At 45.4% G+C, this 15,697-nt stretch overlaps 1 protein-coding gene across 1 annotated transcript in view; it reads left to right on the forward strand.

Annotated features, from left to right (window-relative positions):
• Positions 1 to 396: 396 nt before the first annotated feature.
• The window catches only part of MAP1B (microtubule associated protein 1B), a 99,864-nt gene continuing 84,563 nt past the window's right edge, over positions 397 to 15,697 (forward strand). The window contains exons 1-2 of the mRNA XM_042940688.1: positions 397 to 580; positions 8,825 to 8,926. Coding sequence (XP_042796622.1) covers positions 397 to 580; positions 8,825 to 8,926 — 286 coding nt within the window. The remainder of the gene's footprint in view (positions 581 to 8,824; positions 8,927 to 15,697) is intronic.

Consider the following 15,697-nt stretch of genomic DNA (forward strand, 5'->3'; position numbering starts at 1 on the left):
TTGTCCGCACACCTCTTCCCTCCAGCTTCCGGGCCGCGGGCGAGTTGATTTGCTGCAGATGACATCAGCCTTGGGCCAACGGCTGGAAGAGCGGAGGCAGCCACCGCGTGAGGATGTGCCGGGTGGTCCTTTCCTCCTCCTCTTCCTCCTCCTCCCGGCTCCGAGCCTAGTCTCCATATAAAAGCGGCGCCGCCTCCCCGCCCTCTCACACTCCCCGCTCCTCTCCGCCGCGCTCTCTAGGAGAGGGCGGAGGGGGAGGCGGCGCGCAGCGCCAGGAGGAGGGGTACGCAGGGGGCGGAGCGGAGACAGCACCTTCGGTGATAATCCTTTCTCCTGCCGCAGAGGAGAGGAGCGGCGGGAGCGGGACACTTCGCCGAGGCATAGCGGGCCGGCAGGATGGCGACCGTGGTGGTGGAAGCCACCGAGCCGGAGCCGTCCGGCAGCATTGCCAACCCGGCGGCATCCACCTCGCCCAGCCTGTCGCATCGCTTCCTCGACAGCAAGTTCTACCTGCTGGTGGTCGTCGGCGAAATCGTGACCGAAGAGCACCTACGGCGCGCCATCGGCAACATCGAACTCGGTAAGAGGCCCTGCGTCCCCAGGGGACGCGCTCGAGGAGACTGGCAAACGCGACCCCACCCAGGGCGCGACGGCTGCCCTCCTCTTTAGGCGCACCCCGCACCCACATCTCTCCCCGCTACCTCCTGCACTCGGTCCAGACTCTTTCCTGGGCTCATTTCGGAGAATAATGCGGATTATTAAATTTGAGACCCAGTGGGAGAGTCTCTTCTAACCTTCAGGGATATGTCATCAGGCTGGGTCTGCAGATACTGGCTGGCCACCGCCTCTCCAGCTAAATGAAATGCAGGTGACAGAGGAGCGGCGGCCACAATAAAGCCCAAACCGTAGGGAGCAAACGGGGGTGGGGAGTTGATGCAAACACCCCGTTCAGTCCTCCTCTGTCCCCCGCAAAATGCTGGGTGTCCCCTCTTCCCCTTGCCGGCAGACCCGAGGCTGAAGCACCATGTGCCAGGGCCCGCATGGGAATCATCTTCACCACAGCCACCTCAGCCCCCGAGAAATGCCTTTTCTGGCTTAAAACCTCCCGATTTGTTCTTTCTTTGCAATGACTAGGCTAGTCCTGGGGCCACGCCCGTCCCCCCCCCCCCCCCCCCCCCCCCCCCCGCTTCACCCGGGACGCAGAGATGGAGAACCTCCTGCCTCCTGCGCTTGATTCCCAGACGGCGCCCGCCTCGCTACTGCCCCTGGGATCCTGGTTGCAGCTTTCAGAAAGGACGATGGGACCCCAAGTTGCGGGGTGGGGCTTCTTTCAAAAGTCTCAGCCTTGGTAGTGATGGCTCAGGGGGAAGGCGGGGTGGGGGGGGGGTGGTTAGCGGGTAGGGCCAGCGCCTCGCCCGGTGCGCGCACTAGGAGCGCGCTCTGCAGAGGCCGAATAGCGGTTCGCCTAGAACCCTGGGCGGGGCCGTGAGGGCCCGCCGGGCGCAGCCTCGGGCGCGCTGACCGACCCGCCCCCCAGCCCCACCCGGGCTGCCGCAGTGCCCCCATCCGCTCGCCGCACCTGCCCCCCGCACTGCGGCGCCCCCGTCGGGCGCGGTCCGCCTGGTGTGCGCTCTGCCGGGGCCTCGGGCTTGGTGCTGCGCACCCCCACCTCTCCGTCAGCCCGGCTTTGTTGCGCTCGAAGCCCCCCCCCCCTCCCCTCCCCGAGCAGGGCGCTCTGGTCTCTGCCTCCCCCCCAGTGTCCCGGACCTCCCCTCGCCGCTGACAGAGGTCGCCAGGTCCCTGCGCAGCCCCAGCCCGCGCTCTATTCTCTTGGGGTGGTGCTGAAGCGTTTCTGCCTGGAGACACCGGCTGGTGGGCGTGGTGCAGTCCGCACTGCGGTCTCTACGGCAGCCCGAGGCGGACAAAGGGCGTTCACGCAGCCCTCGATCCCCGCTCCCGGCGCACCCCCACCCCATAAAAGACGAAGACCTTATTTTCGATGAAAAAATTAACGCTTGTTTTCTGCCTCTGCATTTGGAAACGGCCCCTTGTCCCCAGAACAAAAGGCTGCAGGGTGGGGACTGGAGTTGCAGACCTGGGTCTTTTGTTTAACTTTAAAGCACTGATTTTTTCCTTCCAGCTTAAAAAAAAAAAAAAAAAAAAGAGCAGAATGCAGTCGTGTTATTTTATTCGAAAAAAAATTTCAAGAAGAGATTTCAATAGTGAAATGCCTTCTTTGAGCATCTCAAAAACCCTTCATTTTCAAACGTTAGGCCTTTAATCTGATCTTAGTTTGGTTGCACATTTTCTCCTTGGAAATTTCCTACGTACCGACTTTGGGTGTGGCTGCTCTACGAATCAATGACTTTGGATTAAAAACAATTACTGTCCACACCATTGCCGCGGAATAATAATACATTAAGAGGGGCTTTGCTATCTGTAAGATTTTCATAACCTCCCGATGTGGTGCCAGGAGAGGCACCGTCACCCCCATTTTAGAGATGGGGACCCAGAGAGGCAGGACGGATAAGAGGACCCGCTCAAGGTCACATCATTCATAAGTGACAGAAGTGCCAGCACGGCACCATTACTGTTGTTCTGGTCCTGTCATGATGTTAGTGCAGGGCAGGATAACATCAGAGGAAGATCAAACACGGGTTTTCCCAGCTTGTCTTTGTACGGTCATCCACTCGTGGGCAGCGCCCCGTGCAGCGAGGTGTTTTAGCAATCACCTTCCACCGCTGTTATCTTCCTGCTTTGTTATTCTGCTGGTCACCCTTTCAGTACCCCATTCCTCAGGGGGTTTATTCAGTCCTCTTCTGTTTGAGGAGAAAATTGATGTCTCCAAGTACTGCTATGAAGTGCTCTCTGTCTTTACTCCTTTTCATACAACTAGCATGCAGTCATAAAGTTCAGATTTGTCTTTTTGACATTAAAATTTAAAAAAATGAAATAAAAATAGAGAGGAAAAGTCACCGATCGTAGATGAGGAGCCTAGTGAATTTTCACAAAATGAACACACCCATGTTATCTAGATGGAGAAATGGACATTACTGGCATCCCAGAAGCCTCCTCATGTTCCCTTCTCAATCACCATGCCTTCCTGATTTTTAATTCCCTAATTTGGTCAGGTTTTTGCACAAAACTCCAAAATGGCTGTATTGATCCCATTAACAATCAATCAAGCCGGGGGGAGCAGAGCCATTTCCTCACATGTGGGAGCAGATGCTGCTTTTCCTCTGGAGATTGCTCTCCTGGGTCCTGGGATCCCGGATGCAGCTCGAGCTACAGGGCCTCGTGGTACTAAGTGACGCTGCTCCCCTAGCTTTTCAGACAGGCTGGGATGACTTAGCAACAGGGCAGGCTGGCTCTGTTTCTCTGTGCCTGACACGCTGCTGCCTCCGCCTGCGGATCCCAGCTGGGCCTCCTCCAGAGGTCACTCTGATACCACTGCTATTGTCGCTGGTGCCCGCGGGCCAGGGCCAGGTTGTGAGAAGCGCGATGGAGATGCTGCAGGGGGCTCCGCTTGGATTGTGTGCCGGCTGGGCATGCGGTTCGTCATTTGTTACGCTTGCGTCCTATTTCCCCTTTCGTCTTAACTGATGTTCTGTGGGTTGGGAGACCCTGGTGACTTGGAATTTTGCCATCTGATGACTGAGGGTTCTTTGGGGAGCCTAGAAAATAGATCCGTAGGAAGATGGTGATAATGCAATAAATTGACAGGCCTGAGACATCCCGATGTGACTGCTTAGGAAATGCTTTTTGAAACCAAGGATGAGAGATGGTCCCTCATTTTCTCAACTGTATTCAAAACGTACCATGTAAGGTTTGATTATTTCTTCTCAAGTCTGAAACACTTGGATGGGTCTAGCTTTATTTTGTTAGTTATGCAGCGCTTCATGCCTGACCACGGTTGCTACCACCAGATGCCATTCCTGGGCACCTCTTTCACCCTCTTCCTCATTAGCCCCCAACTTAGACTTAATAGCCATCGCCATTTTTCGCAGAGCCTCACTTCTCTAGTGTATATTAGAACATAGAGTATGATGCATCCATGCCTTGCGAACTGAATTCTAGAGCCTATGAAAGGAGTTGTCACTGCTTCATTTTATTGCTTTAAGGGAATCAAGACATCTAAGGAATACTAAGTGTCAGTTTGGTGCTTTCAATTACTGTGAAAGAGTGTAACTTTCCTGTAGGTAACACTGGGAATCAGCAAAGAATTTTTATAAAAAGGTAGACGTGTGTAACATCGACTCTCCTGAGTTTTTAGACGTGAGTTTAGCTGATAACATTGTAACTTTGTGATGTTACTTTATTGATTGTTTTCAGTTCAAGGTGGCTGAGAACCCAGGAAACATTTGGGGTTTAGTTTTCATTTTATTTTAACAGGGCAAAACCAACACATGGTGGAGGTTAGAAGAAATGTTGGAGAGTGTTAAATTTATTATGTTCATCTTTATACTTTTCAAAGTCAAAAGGCAGATGGATTTCTGCTTGTACTGCTTCATTGGTATTATCTAGTAAGGGCTCTGTGATCTATGCAGAAATCCAAGCCAGTCCTCAAACTTAAGGTTATTAGATTGATGATTCATGCTTAATCTTCTCTAAAGGTTTACTTTTTAAAGTAAGTTCTAACTTTTAAACCAATAATAGTCATAAATCACTTCTTTTATTTGTTTCCAATGTGGGATGCTATCAGAAGACCTAAAAATGATTTATCCCCAATGCTTTGAAATGATCTCTATGAGAGGTATTGTCTGCATTACACATAACATATATATTACGAACATCAAGTTGTTGGCTGAAAAAAAAAAAAAAAGAAAAAAGCCAATTGAAAGTTTGGTCAAAAGGGGAAAAATAGGAAAACTTCTTTGAGAGATAAACCTTGATTTTAGCTCTTTTTTTAAAAAAAATCTGTTTCTTTAGTTTATGATTCAAATCTGCCCTCTGATCACTTTTTAGCATAGTTTTACAAATAGAATCTTACAGTTAAGTTAATCATTTAGGTACTGGCAAAAAAAAAAAAAATACAAGCCTCTGGATCAGAGCGATCAACTAAAAAGTTCATAGAAAAAAATCAACTTTCAAAGGCCCAAATAACTGTCAGAACTCATGTGCCATTTCAACATGTAATGAATGGTCATTTTGTTGGATTTTTCCAACTTATTGCCTCTTTTAGGAGTACAGATTTTAGTCTTTACGTGAGAGGTGCTTTTTGAAAATTGTTGGCAAGGGGTGCCTGGGTGGCGCAGTCGGTTAAGCGTCCGACTTCAGCCAGGTCACGATCTCGCGGTCCGTGAGATTGAGCCCCGCGTCAGGCTCTGGGCTGATGGCTCCGAGCCTGGAGCCTGTTTCCGATTCTGTGTCTCCCTCTCTCTCTGTCCCTCCCCCGTTCATGCTCTGTCTCTCTCTGTCCCAACAATAAATAAAAAACGTTGAAAAAAAAATTAAAAAAAAAAGAAAATTGTTGGCTTTATTAAGTGATGTTGTAAAATGCTTGCATGATTACTCACTTGGCAAGATAGAACCTGTATAAAGTAAGGGAAAGTGGTTCCTTATTGTTCATCCTGTCTTGTCCGGTAATGAACACTTGCCCACCCCCAGCACGACACACACAACCTTTTCATTTCTCCCTTTTCCATCTGTAAATTTTATGCGCACTTTAGCCTCCCTTTTGTGCACTGCATTCCCCTGGATTCAGAGAACTGAGATGGGAAGATCCTTTGTTACCCTCAGTCACCTTGGCTGGAGGACTGGCCTGCGGACAGCGATGGTGCCCTGTTCCATGGCTGGGCAACAGACCCAGATTAGATGGGAGAGTTCTTAGGATGCCTCGCCATAGGCCAACTTCTCAGGGGTGACAGATGTCCTCTGGGCCCAGAAGTTTAATAAATGGAGGTTGACCTCCATTTGGTAGTTGTTCTGTTCTGGCCCAACCTAGGTAAGCCAGCATGGGGCACAGTCTTCGTAGAGTACTGGAGATGCAAAGGCTCAGGAAGTTTGACCTGGAGCATTTGGGGGGATAATTCTTAAAAAGGCTAGGAATTTATCTTGGCCTCTGTAGTATCCATGAGAGGCCAGGATGACCTGCTTCTGAAAGCCTCTCCTGAACCTCTTGATCAGCACCCTACTAGCCCCCAGCCAGGAATTTGGAGACAGAAGAATGTGGCAAGAGCCAAAGATGTCTTTCTGTCCTATGAACTTTAGAGGGCCCACTGTTGGCTTCCTCTTATGCACAGAGGGAAGATATTTAAACCTACTGAATGCAATATGAACCTTCTTTGAGAAATACTGTTTCTCTTTACTAGTATTATTCAGTGGAAGGTACGAAGTAATTACAAAATACGTTATTTCTAAAATTGGGATAGAAAGTGGCCTTGTTCCCAAATTTTCCTTTCCAATTAAAATAACCTTCAAATCTATTGTAGTCTTTATTTTATAAGTGGCATTAGTGACTTATGCATCGTTAAGGCATAATTTGGCTGGCTGGAAATTGCTCCCTTGAAAAGAGAACCCTAAATGTTTTCTTTCATTGGCATTATAAAAATGAGAACTATTATTTTTATCAACTGTTTCCTAGTGTAATTTAAAAATTAATTTCTAACTGGTTTGTGTGTTTTGTACTTTTTCCCTTGCTAAATTACAAATCATACAGCTAGGAGTTTATGAAGTACAAAGCAAACATTTAATTGCTTGTGTCATGACGAGTTTATTGAAGCCGAAGGGAAAATGGCAAACAACGATGTAAGAGCACGTCTACCTAGATGAAGTCATTCAAGTGATGTAGCAATTTGGACATAATGTAGAACAAAGGCCGAAAAATCGTATGAATTTAATTTAAATACATATGTCTCCTTATTAACTTAGTGACCCAGCTTGACAAGCCAGGATACAAAGTGGAGCTCAGACCTGGAGCAAAGAGAACCCACTTAACAATTACTAATTAAGCAGCTCAGACAGGAGCTCGACGGTTTTTCATACTAGCCGAGTATGTAGTGTATACATTGAAGTAAAATATTCTAATGAATTCAGGCCTCTCAACCTGTCAAGCTTTCTGTGAAACAAAAAGAACCCATTTATCATTTCTGCACTAAAAAGATCTGCAAAATCTCAACATGCCTTTCTTGTTAAAATTTAAATACTCCATTAGCACAAATGCAAGCTGAGGCTGTTGATGTTTCCAGGGAGACCCATAAAATTCTCCCTTATAATTTAGCCTCTCTTTAGGAATGTTAACTCTTCCACACCTGAATTCATCCCATTTGTTGTATGATAAATGTCTGCCTCTATTTAGTGGACATCCATCTGTGAAAATATTCCTCAGAGTCAAAAGGTGTTCGGCGTATAATCTGAAGATAGTCTAAATATGTAGTTAAGTGAGTTTCCAGAATCTTTGTGTGATATATTTATACATATACAAGACATATACATATGTATATGTACACGTGTATACGCATGTATATACACACATATATTTTGTTTCTTTGCAAGATAAGAAGACTGAACAAGATATAAATGGGGCTGAATACAGAGAAGCATTAAGGATTTACAGGTGTTCAAACAAAGCACTACCATTCGTACTGCCCCAAGTCTGTTTGAATGACTCATGACCAGCAAAAAATGGTTAAATGACGTGTTTATTTAGAGATAGTTCTTCTGCTGTATTTTACCTAGAGGGTCAATTCCCTGCTCTTAGTAGGTATGCAGTAAATGACTCTTGTCCCAGAGGTTTGTTCCTGGCAATTGAAGATGCTCCAGGAAGGGTACAATCATGGATGTTCCATAATGGCTCCACCATGAGCTACCTATTTGGGAAAGTATAAAAATACAGAAAAACAAACAAACACATTCCAGAGTTCTGTGGCTTCCCAGTTTTCCCTGGCTTGCTCCCCAGTTCTCCCTTCTTCCGTGTCCTCTGCGTCCCCCCTCTGGTCATCCCCTTCGGAAGGACGGGAGGAGAGGGGATGAAGGAGATAGTCCGTCTGAGTTCCTTGTACCCCAGCTATCAGCCTAGTGAATGGAATAGACAGTTCGTGGCCCCCGACTCTGTAGAATTTTTCAAAAGTATAAAATGTTGTCCCCCCCCCACCCTTTGTTTTTGCCTCGGGGTAGGAAAATTCAGTACAACTAACAATTGTGAAAGAAAGAACTACCCCGCTAAGCTTGTCCGGTAGAATAAATGGCGGAGGGGACAGATAGGTGAAGTCCTTAAGACTGAGATCCAGTCTTCTTATGAAAGGTCACGCAAGTTTTGGATTGATCTGTAGGAGTTGGGAAACCCAGGTCAAAATGAGGTGGGTAAAGAAAAGAAACCATACGTGCACACAGAATGCACATGCACACTGCAGAAAGTACCATTTGAAAACCAAAGGCCTGGACTTGAATGCTCGCTTTCCCACCCTCGTTCTACATTTTCTTGCCACCTACAAGGGGACCATGGGAGAGGTAGAGGTTATCTCCCGGCCTCTTAACTGCAACAGAACTTCCCATCTCCCTGTCCTTTCTGTTCATTCCCTCCCTAGAGTAAAGCCTGTCATTTTCCTAATAACTGTTTTCTTTACCCTCCCAGAAAAGCTGCATTTACGTTTTATGAGGGGCAGAAGTTCAACCCACACTGCTAGTCACCCCTCTCTTGTGGCCTGGTACAGAGACCTCCCCGGCCCTCCCATTTTGTGGGCATCCACTGCTAGCCAGCAAGCTCTTGAGAAAAGAGGTTTCCACATCCTCCCTTACAGCCTGAGAAATGTCACAGTGATGTTTTCCAAACCGCTCTGAAGTGACTAACTGGAACTCTGTCAATTCTCTTCCTTTTCCTCCCTAGGAATCCGATCATGGGACACAAACCTGATTGAATGCAACCTGGACCAAGAACTGAAACTTTTTGTGTCTCGACACTCTGCAAGATTCTCTCCTGAAGTCCCAGGTGAGGCTTTGGTTCAGTATTAGTCAGCCTAGACTTTGAAAGGACCTGGGGTGGGGGGGTGGGAGGGGTGGGGGGGGGGGGCGGGCAGGGATCGGCTGATGACTGGAAAGCTTTGCCTGGGGCATCAAAAAAACGTTCTTATTGCTAAAGATTTCTTTGTATTTGTTGTTATCAACGAGGTTAGCCAGAAGCACATTTTAAGAAAATCAATTCTGAGTTATCACTGTGTGGCTTATCAACTTTGCGGATTCTTAGTGAAAAGTTTTAAAGTTCTGGGGTACATTCTTTTTCTATTCCATTGCACTCTGACTTCAGGGGATTGCAAACTATTTAAATATTAACTTTATTCAAATAAATCTATGACTGTAAATTGGATGCCCCTCCCTGCCCATGCCACAACCTCTTTCCCTCCCTAGAAAATGGAAACATCTCCATTTCAAAATGAAATATACCTCATCATTTCATCATTCTATTATCACTCACTTTTCTTGGTGCGGGTAAAAGAGTCTGAAATTCCAAACTGCTGTTAAAATAGCCTTTCTTTCAGAGATGGCAAAGAATTCTACAGAGTAAAGGTAAGGACACAAAAATCTGTTATATGTGGAAAGGCTACCAAGAGCCAGCTGCCTCACTAGGGATGTACTCTGACCTATGCCTCTAAGCCTGGGGATATAGTGAGACGCGCCCACCTTATCTTCCTCTTGTGAGAGTGACCCGTAGGTGTCTCTCTTGGTCACCTTTGAGGATTATGAGCAGAGGTGCTGGACCATAAAGACCCTGAAACTCCAAACCTGTGTTTCTCAAAAGCTCTGCCATTGATCTATCATAGACAACTGTATTGCATTTTATTTCTTGGATATCACTCAAATTTTATGTAAAGTGGGGAAAACTCTTTTCTATCTGCATGATTCTGTTGGATGATTGCTAATTTTATTGGCATTGATATAAAATAGGGAATGGGGCTCAGTCTTTTTTTCCCCCCATTGATTACATCATATGCCATTAGCCTTGGACATGGCAAGAGTTGAAACCACTTGTAAAATGTCATCACTCCATGAATCACACTTGGCTGCAGCAACATGCCCACAAGACAATCCCAGTTCTTCGCTTTGAGTGTGAGATTAGAATAAAATCCCATACATTTCTGTTGTCCAAATGAATTGTTGCTTTCCAGCATGGAATTGAGTCAATGTGCTAAGAAAAACATAGCAGGAACGGGTTCATTAAAAGCTAACTTGCTGCACAGCCATGTGAAAAAATCAGCTTTTAAGTAACTTTGCTTTGAGATCAAAACAGAGAGATCCAGAGACTATCAGACAGCACATGGTTTGCTGAAGTAAAGGTATAGTATATGGTTCCTTCTTACATTATTGTGTTGTGTTTTTATGTCTTGCACATCTCCGTAACTTAAAAACACTTCGTAAAAATAAAAATAAGAGAAGTACCCTTTTCAACAAGTATGTTTCAAAATGTAAAAGGCAACTTTTTGTTTTTTCTCTGTAGAGTTTCTGGCTTTCTTATATGATTGTTTGTAAAGCCACTTTTTTTTTTTTTTGTAAACAAATCATGTGATTGCCATTGTGTTCATTCATCCTTGGATTGACTTTGTGGAATGACAGCTGTGTTTTGCAAAATGAAAGGCTACAAGAACCGCTGAGGAATTTACCATTTTCGGACCAAAGATCTAAGATTAGTTTTGTGAACTAGGAAGGTCAGGTTCTCCAAATCACCACTTTAGCCCAGTATACCCTGTTCTCCCTCCTTTTCCTGCTATGCTTGAAGTAGGGATTGGTTACCCACCTCGTTGTATCAGTGCTATGCTAGACACTCTGTTTAGAGATGGGCCTCTGGACCGGTAGCAATCCTCCCATTCTTGCTGACTCCAGAAAGGGTGGGTATTATGACCTTCCCTTTTAAGCCTAAGAGTGCAAGGTGCAGGGCTGGGCCTCCCCACTGAGGACTGAACATCTAGAACAGAGCCACTGGAGTATTGCCCTTGTGTGGAGAGCATTCAGAGTGGCTTGAAGGTGTTTAACCAAGACTATAATAGATGGTGAAAGCACATGTCAGATTCATTTTCAGGTAAGTGTGTTTTAGAGAGAAGAGACGTTATGTTAGAGGACACAGATGCCAAATTGGGGTGAGTAGACATCACAGGATGATGCTTGGCTTAGACCCAGTGAAGCCCTTAGCTTTTCCTGAACAAACTAGAAAGCTTTGAGGGGAAATTTGAAGTCTGTTTTTAAGTGGGTCCCAGTCTGGTGGTCTCTTCCCTACTCCCTGAAATTCTGGAGAAGCTAATATATGTACCTCAGGCCTCCTAAAATGGAGCCAGCTGCACCTCTTCCTTTAGTTTCAAGATTCTAAGTTAACCTAGAGTCAAGGCACACGATGAAGCGTGGGTTCATTAAAAGAATAAAGCCATTCAGTCAGTTACAAAGTACTTAAATAGCACCTGCAAGGTGCCAGGCACTCTGGGGTCAGGGTGGGTGAACAAAGTGATGAACAAAACCAACAGAGTCACTATTTTACTTGTGGGAGAGGAGGCATCCAGCAGTCACATGCGGACTAGCATAACCTCCAGTGCGCTGTACCAATTCCAAACAGTTTTTTATTTTATTTATTTTTTTAATTTATTTTTGAGAGAGAGAGAGAGAGAGACAGAGAGATAGAGAGAGACAGAGCACGAGTGGGGGAGGGGCAGAGAGAGAGAAGGAGACACAGAATCCGAAGCAGGCTCCAGGCTCTGAGCTGTGAGCACAGAGCCCAATGCGGGGCTCGAACCCACGGACCTTGAGATCACGACCTGAGCCAAAGTCGGGCGCTTAACCAGCTGAGCCACCCAGGCACTCCTGGTCTGGTATTTTTTTAGGCTAGCAGAGTTACAGTGGAACGTTCGTTGTCTTCCCTGACACAAATAGATTGGGAGCTAGGGTTGCTCTTACCTATTTTACAGTCATGTTATGCCTCTGTTGTTGTTTTTAAGGATTGGAGATGACTCATGAAAGACTGGTGATAGCCTCCAATGCAGCTAACAGATCATGCAGGTGGCACAGCCTCGTTTATTCTCTGGGACTAGTTTAACCCTTGTATTTGTTTTTAAATATGATTTTGAGATTCAGTTTGGCTAACTCTAAGACTGCAGGTCTCATTCAAGACCAGTCTGAAAGATTTAGTCATCTTGAACAAATACCCTTTGAACAGGAGTCTGAAATGTGAGTGCTTTCTCTGTACAAGGTGGGGGTCATGCGGTACGAATGGTGAGCTGGTGGCTCCCTGGGATCCCTGAAAATGTGTACTGGGATCCCTAAGCTCTCCCCCACTCTGACACACTATAATTCTCAGAATGATCGGTCATCTGGATCATCTTTTACCCTCTGGAACGTGTTGTAGCATTGACTTGCCTAAAAGAACATTCAGTAAACCTCTGCTGTGTGCCCTGGGCAGGTCTGCTGCCTCACCCTGTTGTAAGACCATTCTTGGCCACATCTAAGCTAGGGTCAAGCAAGACTAGTTATCTTGAGAGAAAAGGTTAGGTGGTCCATCATGAATGCTCTCCAGTCTTTTGCTCAAGTCAAGTCCAATAACTGAGTCTTTTCAAAATAGAGGAAATGTCTTGTTTCCTTATATTTATCAGTTCAAATACTATCAAAAAAGTTTTATTTATATATTATGGCATGTGTTTTGTACCTTGATCACGTTGAGTGAGAATCATTTTTGTAAGTCCCCACAAGAGTAGCTAGGTCGACCGTGCTGTATAGAATTTACTTCACTCTCTATTCTTATTTGCTTCCCTGCCTAATGTTACTTTCGATCTCTTGTAATAACAGAGGAGGATATCTCCTAGGGGTTACAAGAAGTGCCTCATAATTATCTGTGTTAGAAAGACATCATTTTAAAATGGCAAATGAAGGGTGCCTGGGGGACTCACTCAGTTAAGCATCCAACTCTTTCATTTTGGCTCAGGTCACGATTTCGCAGTTGTCGAGTTCAAGGCTACGACAGTGACAGTGCATAGCCTGCTTGGGTTTCTGTCTTCCTTTCTTTCTGCCCCTCCTCCACTTGGCTCTATCTTTTTCTCAAAATAAATAAAAATAAAACTAAAAAACTTAAAAAAAAAAAAGTACTTCATCCCAGGGCAAGGGACACCAGACTGAAAATTAATTTCAATTTTCCCCCCATCATTTGCCACTCTGATCTGCCTGTTAAAATAATTTTAAAAACTTGATAACCAAAATTCATACCAGCAACATAGCATAATGATTAAGAGTAGAGATCCTGGAGCTAACCTACCTGAATTTTTTTTTTTAAGTTTATTTATTCATTTTGAGAGAGAGAGAGAGAGAGAGAGAATGCATGATGCGTGAGCAGGGGAGGGGTGGAGAGGGGGAGAGAGAGAATCCCAAGCAGGCTCTATACTGTCAGTGCAGAGCCTGATGCAGGGCTTAAACTCACAAGAACTGTGAGGTCATGATTTGAGCCGAAACTAAGGGTTTGACGCTTAACTGACTGAGCCACCCAGGAGCCCCTAACCTACCCGAGTTTTGATCCTAGCTCTGACATTTATTTGCTGTAGGATCTTGGGCAAGTTATTTAATCATTCTAAGCCTTAGTTTAAATGTCTGTAAAACAGGGACAGTCACTTCTACCTCCTAGAATCTTCACGAGGATCAAATGAGTTAATGCGTGTGAAGATCTTGAAACAGTGCTTGTCACATGGTAAAATGTAAACTAGTGTTAAAATTGTCTCTTTTGTTGAAAGTCTATTTGCGTTGTGTATTTGCTGATTATTATTATCTGTGGGAAAAACTGGCCCGAGATAGCGGCTCCCTTTTGTAATAATATTAAAATTTTTATCAAAGATGTTTCTCAGAGAAACACTTGCCTTAGGCTTATCAGAAGACACATAACTGCTGGTTATGGGTCAGGGGCAGTAACATTGTAGGACTGAGTTTAGGAAGGTCCTTTGAGCATGAGAGCAAAAGGGAGGCAATCCGTGAAGGTGCTGGCATCACAGAACCTTTGGGCAGCACTGGGGACCATTTGTTAAAGGGTCTTGGTGTTAATGCCAAGAGGCTGATGTGGGTGGGGACACTAGTGTGCTTTCTCGCTGTGATAACCCATCTGTTGGTAACTCCTTCCCCTCCATTCTACTACTTGGTTCTCTCTCCTACCCTCTCCAATCAACAAGTGACCATAGCCTTTGCCAGTTTTAAGAAGCTGAGATTTCTGGTGGTTTATATTCTTAGTCAATTGGATACGTAGCGAGACCTTGGCATATTTACGTTTTGTCAGTAGTTTTATAATTCCTCGATCCCAAGATCCCAAAGATCTTCATGCAGATGTGTTTGGGTGGTTCTGCTTAAGAACCTTCTCTCTGGAAGACAAACCGTGGCTGAGCATCCTTAGATTTGTGCTGCTTGTGACTGCTAAAAATATCTGCCCTCTAGATTGGTTTCTGATGGAGAATTAAAATCAAGCCTTTTGAATTTAAGTCATGCGAATCCTCTACTCCCTTTGACATTAATGAGGCAGGGTTTTAACAATATTTGCCAGGAGAATGATAAGAAAATGCTAAAATGCTCTTAGAACAGGTCTGAGAATATTTTTAGTTGCCTTCTTACTCAGTCTAGACTTGTATGTTTAGTCTGTCGTTGTACAGAATTATAGCTTAATTGTATGTGCCTAGAATGCGTCAACTGCTCTATGACAATGAGTAATGAATGGGTTTTCAGCCCAGCTTCCAACCTTTAAACAATAAAGCACACAGATATACGTATTTAGTTGTATTCAAGAGGCTGACTTAACCCTCAGGGAACCTGTGTTTTCAGAGGGAAAGCAAATTCTTCATCTTCCTTTTCTCTCTCTTTCACATTGCACACACATAGGTACAGGCACTTGCCCACATGCCTGCAGGGCTTGTCTTTTCTCATGGTACCATCATCCAAGGTTATGGGAGGAACTGTGGTATGAGAAGAAAACCGCAGAGAGTCTTATTTTGTTGAAGCAACCAGACCTCTGTTTAACATCCATTGAGGTCAATGTGTGGTGCCTGGGAAGGGAACTCCCATTTTAATGCAAACCACTGGGCTTTCTCCCACTTGCCCCCTGCCCTCGGCCTTCCCACCCCGTTGTGGTTGGTGGGGAATTGGCAGCTCCTCCTGCTGCCAGCTCCCGCTCCACTGCTCCCATTCACACGTAGCCCAGAGCGCCCAGAGCGTGGAGCATCAAATTGCCTGGTCACCCCTACCTGCATTTATTTGACACAGTGAAAGGGTCAAACTTTCTGTGAAGAACTGGAGTTTTGTAGTGTATGCAACGCAAGGTAACTCCTGCAAGGTGTGTATTTGGCTCAACTTTGCAATTTGGGGATGCTTTATGTCCGCATATCCTCACACACTAGTGTGCTTTTTTTTCTGGTGGAAGTGTGGCCAACAGAGAGGAGTAAAATGGTGTTTGATTGCCGTGTTCATGTGCCTTTATTCCTCAGGGTTCTTAATGATGGCTCATTCAGACCACCCTGGAAATACCTATTCATCTCACATTTTTTTTTAGAGTAAAAGGGATGTTTTACTCTGCCGACTATAATGGTTTTGAAGCGGTTTCTAATGGGCACTGTGAAACCACTCAACACAGATATGCATAGGCAGGAAGGTGGCAGAAAATTGGCTGCCTGGGCCCAGTAGCCATTTTGGGGAATGTCAATAACCGCCATTAAATCCAACTAAGTGGATTTCAGAGCAGCTGTTAACATTGCCAACCAAGGACAGC

The sequence above is a fragment of the Panthera leo genome, chromosome A1, assembly GCF_018350215.1.
Source record: "Panthera leo isolate Ple1 chromosome A1, P.leo_Ple1_pat1.1, whole genome shotgun sequence".
Lineage (NCBI taxonomy): Eukaryota > Metazoa > Chordata > Mammalia > Carnivora > Felidae > Panthera > Panthera leo.